The 8337-nt window shown below is 54.0% G+C and overlaps 1 protein-coding gene across 1 annotated transcript; it reads right to left on the bottom strand.

Moving 5' to 3' along the window:
- Positions 1-7454: 7454 nt before the first annotated feature.
- Positions 7455-7910, bottom strand: QRFP (pyroglutamylated RFamide peptide). The gene has a single exon (XM_075015759.1). The coding sequence runs from the start codon at positions 7878-7880 to the stop codon at positions 7455-7457; it is 426 nt and encodes a 141-aa protein (XP_074871860.1). The 5' UTR covers positions 7881-7910.
- Positions 7911-8337: the final 427 nt, after the last annotated feature.

Genomic DNA, 8337 nt, shown 5'->3' on the forward strand with positions numbered 1-8337 from the left:
TATTTAAAAATAAATCCATGTCAAACTAAAACAGGAGCACCTTGGTCTACTGACAGGGCTCTCTGAACGTAATCGACCTCTGGTGCATGGTGCAAGCTCCCATCATCTGGCTGCTGCAACGAGGCATCCCCCTTCCTGTGCAAAATGTTTTGTAAATGCCTTTCTGCTCACCATGCTGATTGGAACCACATGGCAGCGAGTTACCAGTCTTCATCACGAGCTCTGAAAATCAGACGTGGGAAAAATTGTACAAACTAAAGATCTGAATGTGGGCTCTTCTTGAAGTCAGGTTTTTGCCACTGCCTTCACTGAGGGCAGGACTTGACCCTAGAGTCTTTTCTTCCTCTGCTTTGTGGTTTGCATTCAAGACCTGGTCTCTCTTCTCTCTCTCCCTTTTTAATGGGGGTGGCCTACATCTCCATTCTTGGTTAATTTCTGGCTACAGTAGGCCCTGACTTACATGGGGGGTGCATTCTCACAACCGCGGCGTTGGTCAAATTTCTCACACAGTGTGTGGGAGCCAGGAAACTGATGAGGGCACCAGCCCTGGTCAGTTTCCTGGCTCCCCTCCACATGTGGGAGCTGGGAAACTAACCAGCACCAGTGTTGGTTAGTTTCCTGGCTCCCACAGTGAAATAGGGAGCAGCCTGGCTCCAGGCTCCCCTGTAGTGGTGGGAGCCAGGAAACTTACCAGCATATTGCTGGTCAGTTTCTGGCTCCAGCCAGCAGGGAACCAGGAACCAGGCTGCAACTTGGTTCCTGGCTTTCCACCGCTCTGGGAACCAGGCATGGCTTCTCTCTGGCTTCTCCTAGCTGGGGCAGACAGTTGCAAAGCGGCTTCAAGTTACACTTAACTTGTGTTAGCGCAAATTAAGCACAACTCGAAGTCGCGCATTTCGGGGGTTTACTGTACTCCAGAGCGGGTTCCAATTGACATGCTGAACCCGAAAAGGAGAAAGCAAGGAACTTCTGCCTCCTAATCTTGGTTTTAACTTTGGCTCATTGTGACATCTGGTCTGTACCACAGTTTTTTCTCTCTGAAAATTGGGGATAATACTGCTCCAGACAGAGCAGCTTGACAGGCTTCTTTCTCCAGGGTCTCAGGTGCTTCATGTGAGATTAGCAGAAGTTCTGAAGCCCCTGAAAGGTTGTAGACCGACTGATGAGTCAAAACCTCTGTTGTCCATCAGATGCTGCCCCCAGACTTAACCACTGCCAATGGAACAGGCCAGTGGATTCCCTCTTGACTAGTCAGCAGATCTCAGACGACTTGTCAAATCCTTATGCCTGTGGTACTAGTTGCCATGCAGACACAGAGAGAATCCGTGGGCAGATAGATTATACTCCAGGCCCGGTGTCAACAACCCCTGGCATAGGTGCCAAGAGTGGCACGTGAGCCAATTTTCAGTAGCACACGAAGTGGGAGCTCAGCCCTGCCCCTCCTGCCCCACGCAGCTGGGAGTTTGCTCAAAGCTAATGCTACCAGCCACCACCTATGTGGTAAAGCTCTGCAGCTTATTTATTAATGAAGCTGTTGTAAGCAGGACTATTAGTGACTTTTAAAAGTGGCACCGGCACTTGGCCTGTACAGAGGTCAAAAGGTCAAACTTCAGCACTCTGCCTGGGAAAGGTTGCTGACCTTTGCTCTAGACAGGCCAGCTCAAGGGCGAGAGGGCAAACAAAGGCAAGGAGGGGAAGTGACTTGCCCAAACTCACATAACGGTCCGTATTACAGTTCCATGAAGGACCAGAATCCCAGCCCCTAGAGTTCATCCAAAAGTCAACTGCTGCCACTGATAGCCAGGTGAGATTGGACTTCTTTAACTGGCAGAAAGTTGCTTTAAAAAACAAAGCAGGGATGTGCAGCAGGTAAGTATGAATTTTATTAGTGGCAAAATTGGTGCCACTTTCCGCAAATCTTGGATTAATTCTTTACTAGACTGCTGTCATCCAACCAAAAATACCATGGAAAATGCAGGAAGGTCACAATTATTTTATGACAGTCGCCCTTGGAGAGATCAGCACTAAAATGTTTTAGGTTCACGTCGCTAATATGGAGACCCGGATGCAGTTAATAGCTGTCTACTGTGGGAAGAGGCTGTGCTGGGTTTGGATTGGGGTAGAAAGGATTATAGCACAAGGATGCGGTGATGGAGCTTAAGGCCAAATGAAATCATTCCAGAAAGCCCTGATCTCCCTCAGTGTGGACTATAGGCTCTGGGAAAGGGGAGGCTGGCTGACTGGGTGGGGAAGGTATCAGGAAATAGAGGGCTGGAAGCGGGAGTAGGAGGGAAAACACAAAGGCCCACGTCTACGTTACCTAGAAGATCAGTCTTCCAGGGTTTGATTTCGCATGTCTGGTTGAGACATACAAAATCGACCTATCAGGGTTGCGAGAAGTAAGAGAAACTCTCTGGTCAACCTTCCTTAGTGAGGACAGCCAGGTAAGTCAATTGCAGATAAGTCGATTCTAACTATGCGGTTGCCATAGCTATTGGGTATCTGCGATTGACTTACCTGCCGAGTGTAGAACAAGCCTCAAGCCTGGCCTGTATTAGAAAACGATCAACCACACCCCTAAGCAGCGTCTAGGTGGATGGAAGAATCCCTCCCACTGGCATAAGCGGTGTCCACACCAGCACTACAGCCACAGCATTTGAAGTGCAGACAAGCCCTAACTGTAGCCGAGCAGGGTGGGAATTGATTTAACAAACTGATGCATTTAACAGACTGATTGTTCCAATTTTCAGGGTTACTGAACCCAAGCGTGCCAGTGCTCTGGGGGGAGAAAATACTTGGCTTTAGTTTGAAATGGTAACGCTCCCTGTCAATTTTGCCTCTGATACATCCTGCCCCTCTAGCAGCAGCTTTGCTGAGGAGATCGTTCGTCGCAGGATTCAAAACCTAGTCAAGGGGCACGTACAACAAGAAGGTCCTTCTACCTACACGAAGCATCCTGCCCTGCAGCGATGCTTCTAAACAAGCCCCTGTCCCAGTGGAGGGGAATTACTGCCAGCTACAAGGAAATCTCACCATGGAGTTGTGCTGCTGATGCTTCTCTGGCAGCATCCCGCGTTGTTTGGGTGAGTTCTCTGCTGATCGCAAAGTGCTGCTGGGCCTTTCCAGTAGGGGTTCTAGTCCCAGGGGAGGCTTTTCCAAGAGCCAGGCCACTGCAGGTATTGCACATATTTTAACACCCCAGCTCCGGTGCAGAGAGACATAGAGGGATCCAGTTATAACACGGCAGCTCTGTGGCCCTCCCTCGTAACATGATGGAAACACTGTTGGGGTTTGCTAGGTGGATGGGCCCATCTGTGATCCCCAGCTCCAGCATGATCTTGGACTTTGCAGGGCTGCTCAGGACAGAGTTAAAACGGGGGGAAAGGGGCTGTGACTGCGTCTCCCAGGCACATAGGAAGGAACTGGTGCAGGGAGGCTGTGGCCGAGGTGTGTGTGTGTGAACCAGCGATGGTGAGGTTGGACGTCCAGCTATTCGCAGCAGAGGCTGGGGAAATGAGCGGTCAGAAGGGGAGCAGGATCTGAGATGAGTTTGAAAGGCCCTGGGTGAGGTTAGTCTACAGTCTGGTGAGCCGGCAGGACCCAGCTCTAACAGAGAGGCTGCAACTCGCAGCTGGGCTGCACTCTTCCCCTTGAAAAGCCATCCTGTGGCAGGAGGTTGGACAGGCCCCACTCTGAGGCAGCTGCTGAGGCTCGAAAAGGCATGTAACTGGGAAGGGGTTTCTTTAAAGACCCCCAGTGCTGGGGGTGAGCGTTGTTGCTCTTTCTACTAGCAGAGGCATGCTGGCCTTGGCCTGATCTTCAGAGGGGCTTGGTGCTGTGCTCTTGGGAGCTGGCAGGAGCCCAAGCTGCAGCCGCTGCTGGGGCAGAGCACCAGCTGTGCGCCCTTGAGCTCTAGTGCCATCTGGTGGGATATACTAGAAGGAAAGCCCTGTGGATCCCATCGGAGGTGAGGAGCCACTGTAACGAAGTGGGGGAACTGGTGTCCCCAGAATGGGTGGGACTGAGAAGAGAGCCTGAAGCTCTCAGCGGCTTTTCAGAATAGGGGTAGTGGAAATAGGTCCTTCCCACCCTGGGAATTGGTTTGGTCTGGTCCCGGTGAGAGGAATCAGTTGTTCCTAGTAGATACCATTCCAGGCCTACCTCTCCCCCATGGGCTGCCCCAGCGTGGCCCTGCCATCAGGAGCTAGTGAAAACTATACCATGAAGCAAGAATGACCTGCCTGGAGCATCCCACGTCCAAGCCAACGGAATAGTTGCCTGGTTCCCCACTCACGGAAGCCCTGTGTCCCCAGCTGATACCGGCCAGCATGTGGCACATCTCTGCCAGGCTGGTGGCTCTTGCCTGTCTGCTGGAGATGACAACGCAGTTGCTGTCCCCGCAGGATCGAGCTGTCTGTCGAAACCAAGCTCCAACCCGAGCTCGGCCTGCTCCGCTCGCAAGGTATGCAAATGGAAGCTGCTGGCTTGTAAGAGCCTGCCTGCATGGCAGGTCGTTTTATCCCTTTGTGATAGGCCTATAGAGAGGCCTACGTGCAGCCTGTGTTAGAACCACGAGGCCCTGCTTTCCTCCTGGACCTGGGAGTGGAACCCCTGGAGTCCTGGCTCCCAGCCCCTTGCTCTAGCTGTTAAACATCCCGGCTTTTCACAGCCATGTGCCACCGCTGCAGAGGGATGGGTTTCCCTGAAAGGTTCTCGGGTGAAATCCTGAATGCTCCTGGCACCGGCTGAGCTGCGTGTAAAAACGCAGCCTGACCCTGGCGGCTCGGTGTGAAATTGGTGAGTGGATGTTTATTGAGGATGTGAACCTTCAGAAAGGAAACAAAGTGTGAGGTTGCCATAGCAACATCAATACCAGCTCCCCAGCTCTGCCTTCAGTCAGCGTGGGGCAGGTGTGTTCTCTGAACTCAGGGCCTTTGCTGGGCTGAGATCAGAGACGGATCCAAAGGGCATCTCTAAATGTATCTGACTCCTGTACCGCGGCTGCATCTGTTCTGCCCACTTGGGTGCGTGAAACACTGGGTGCAGCGTGAGCCGTACAGTGCTGGAAGGAGAGGGGAAGAAAGCCCTGCCCCCCCTCCCCCCCCAACCAGCCACCTTCCAAATTGCCAGTCAAGAGAACCTTTCGGGTGCCCTGGCTGAGTAACGTGCACCTTGTCGGGGCCGGGGAAGGGGAGAACGCTGCTCTCGTCACTGTAAATACCAGGTAACACTCTTGCAAAGCCATCAGTTGAAATCAGAATCAGGCTCACTCGTCTGCCCAGAGAAATCTGCAGTGAGCACCTCCCGGAGCCATAGCCAGGTCTTGGGTCACCTGCCAGCCGCTTTCTCACACTGGTTCCAGTGGAGTTCAAGTGAACCAAGAGAGCCCTTTGGGCCGGCCTCCAAGGGAGGCGCCGGCTGTCAGAGATCTGACTGCAAGATGTGTATTACGTTCCCCTTTCCAGCCAAGACTTGATGTGCTCTCTGCTTTTGAGGGGACAGCTCAGCCCCTGTAAATAATTGCAGCCAAGTTTTTTGTACTTGCAGTGAAATGAGTAGCCCTTAGCCTCACAATGCCTGCAAGCTGGGTAATCAGACCGCTAATACTAATAGCTGTGCCTGCCCTTGATGGGGGGGGTGCAGGAAAGCATGCACAGGTGGCTGCAGTTACAAATCAGTGTCTGCAAAGAGGCCGGTTGTGAGAATCAGGATCTGTCTGCCGGGCCTGGGCCTGGGCCTGGGCCACGCTCTGCTGTTTGGCTAAGCCCTCCCAGTGGTGGAGCGTCGCTCCTGGCAGAGCTGGTGGCAGTGCTAGCAGGCGCCAACCTGTGAAGAAGTCGGGGGTGGGGATGGGGGGGTAAGGATTTTATTCCCCTGGTTACGTTGCATGTGTTTCCTGATGCCCTGTAGTAATGCCAGGTGAGTGCCTCAGTTTCCCTAGGCACAGCATCAGTGCATAGCGGTAATGGGCGTTTCAATGTGAAAAGTAGATAATGGGGCTCCAGGCATTTTGTAACGTAGGCTAACAGGTGACACCTTTCTTCCCCGGGAAACAAGACAAAGGAGGGAGGAGGGGCCTGGCTGGCTTGAACTGGAACATGCTGTTGGGTGGGCAGTCAGGTCTGGCTGAGGAGTGAGGAAGGATGAATAGGCCGGGGCTCAGGGGCCCCTCTCCCAAACTGGATGGTACTGACGGCTTCTGTTTCTGTGCTGACAAGTCAGTTCCATGGTGTGTCCCTGTCCCCTAATAACCCTTCTGTTCTGCCTGCTGAGGGAGAGTCACATCTGACTGCAGATGGGGGGTGCAGGGCCCAGTGATCCTGGCCCTCCATGAAGCAGCCCCTGGCATCTCCACGGCAGCATCACGGGGCTAGAGGATGCTGTGCTTAAAACATTGGCAACCCAGCTGTGCTTGAGCTCCCTGCACTTTGCCAGCACCAGGAGTGTTTAACCAGCAGGGGCAGGGAGGTGAAGCGGTGAAAGCAGACACCGTTCAGCAGCCAGCAAAGATCTGGGCTGGCTGAAAACGCTACTGTCTGTCAGCCAGACCGGTTCTTTACAAATCACAGAAGCTGTCCTGACTGGAGCTGGGGGAAAGCGATGCTACGGGACCAGCCGCTGCCAGGCGGGAGCAGGTCTGGCCCCGTCACGTGGCCAGGGAGGCATACCAGCTTCCAGGGAGGACAGGCTTGCTGGCCATTTTGCAGGTCCGGGTTTGCACATGGGAGCAGTCCCGTGGTAAATGGCGTCTCGACACTGAGTGGGACTGCTGCTGGAGGGAGATGGTGTTAATGAGCGAGAGAGCAGGAACTTGGAGACGTGTACACGGTGCCCAGTGGGACCTATTCCTCATTCCCAGCCATATTCCAGATGTCAGCCGCAGGCAGTCCCTACGGAGCCTGTCAACGCTTTCGTTATCCCCCTGTAATCATTCAGTCTCTCTACCTCCCACTTCCAGGCATGGCACTGCCGGCTCTGCCTATTCTTATTCATGGCATCACACGCCTCTCGGTGCACTGACATCGGGCAACTGGTCCAAATAATCGGGGAGGCGTGTGCTGTGGGAGGGTGAGGCTGAAGGCTGCTGGGCTTTCAGTCAGCTCCAGCAAAGGCAGTGTTTGAAAAGGGCAGCGCTATTTTCTGTGTTTTACAATCTCTCTTTAATAAACAACTACCTGCCTTTTCCCTCCTCCGTGAATCCCCAGTCAGGGCGCTGGCCAAGCAGGGACATGAACAGTGAGGGGGGGATGTGAAATCTAGGTCAGAGATGACAAGGAGTCAAGAACAGCATCTTCCCCAAACCTTCTTCTCTAAGGGAAACTAGCTGGCAGAGTAGAAAAGAGTGAGACCTGGAGCACTTCTTTGGCTGGAGATGACAGGAGTTAGGAGGGGCAGAGTAAAGGATAAGATTCCCGGGGACAAGGGGCAGAGTAAAGGATAAGATCCCCAGTCTTTCATCTTCTGCCGAAGCGGAAGCTGAATCCCCCTTTCTTCCTATTGTATCCGTTGAGTTCCTCTGCCAGGTTCCCCAAGGTGCTGCTGCGCTTCTCGCCGTCCTCCCAGAGAAAACTGATCCCTTCGCCTTCCTCTTCTTGGCTCTCCTCCTGCCTCCCGAACCTGAACCTGAAGCCGGCCTGCTCCTTGTTGAAGCCCTGGAGCTCCTTGGCCACGCTGAACAGGGAGCTGAGATCTTTGGATCTTCTCCGCCTCAGCCCTTCCCTCCAGAGGCTGGTCTGAGAGCTGTCATCTGTGATCCCCTGCCAGGGGCTCTCCAGCCAGATCTGCTCCCCCGGCTCTGCCATCGGCCTTCTGGCGTCCAGGGGGAAGCAGGCGCCCAAGCCCAAGAGGAGGAGGAAGGAGAAGGAGTAGGGTGCGTTCATCTGGGTGGTGGGAAGGGAAAAGAGCAATGGAAGCACGACTCTGTAAATGACCCCCTCCCCAGCTAGCAGCCCCAGTATCAGGAGAATACCAGGGCAGAAGGCTGAGGGCAGGGGTTCCAGCTGCGGCTGCTCCGAGCAGGAGAGGCTGCTTCCAGGAGTGCAGCCGGGAGGTCCCTCAGCAGCTGGGCCTGGTCTAGCTGAGCTGAGACACCTGCCTGTCAGGATTCCCTCTAATGTTTTCCATCCATGGGCAGAATAAATTTTGTGCGCCAAGGCCTGTGCGGCTGTGCACCACCACTAGAGAAACGGTGCAGCTGTGGGCGCTCTGCTAATCAGCTGGGCAGCACCTGAATCTCTCCTGGGCAGCTTCCAGGGAACGCTGCTACCTGTGTGTTGCAGCCCCTGCCAGAGCAGGATTGGGCCCAGCAATCCCAAGGGGCCTGTTTGACGTGGCAGG

Source organism: Carettochelys insculpta, chromosome 21 (genome assembly GCF_033958435.1).
Source record: "Carettochelys insculpta isolate YL-2023 chromosome 21, ASM3395843v1, whole genome shotgun sequence".
Lineage (NCBI taxonomy): Eukaryota > Metazoa > Chordata > Testudines > Carettochelyidae > Carettochelys > Carettochelys insculpta.

Coding starts and splice junctions, on each gene's coding strand:
- QRFP (XM_075015759.1), bottom strand. CDS start 7,880: ATGAACGCACCCTACTCCTTCTCCTTCCTCCTCCTCTTGGGCTTGGGC.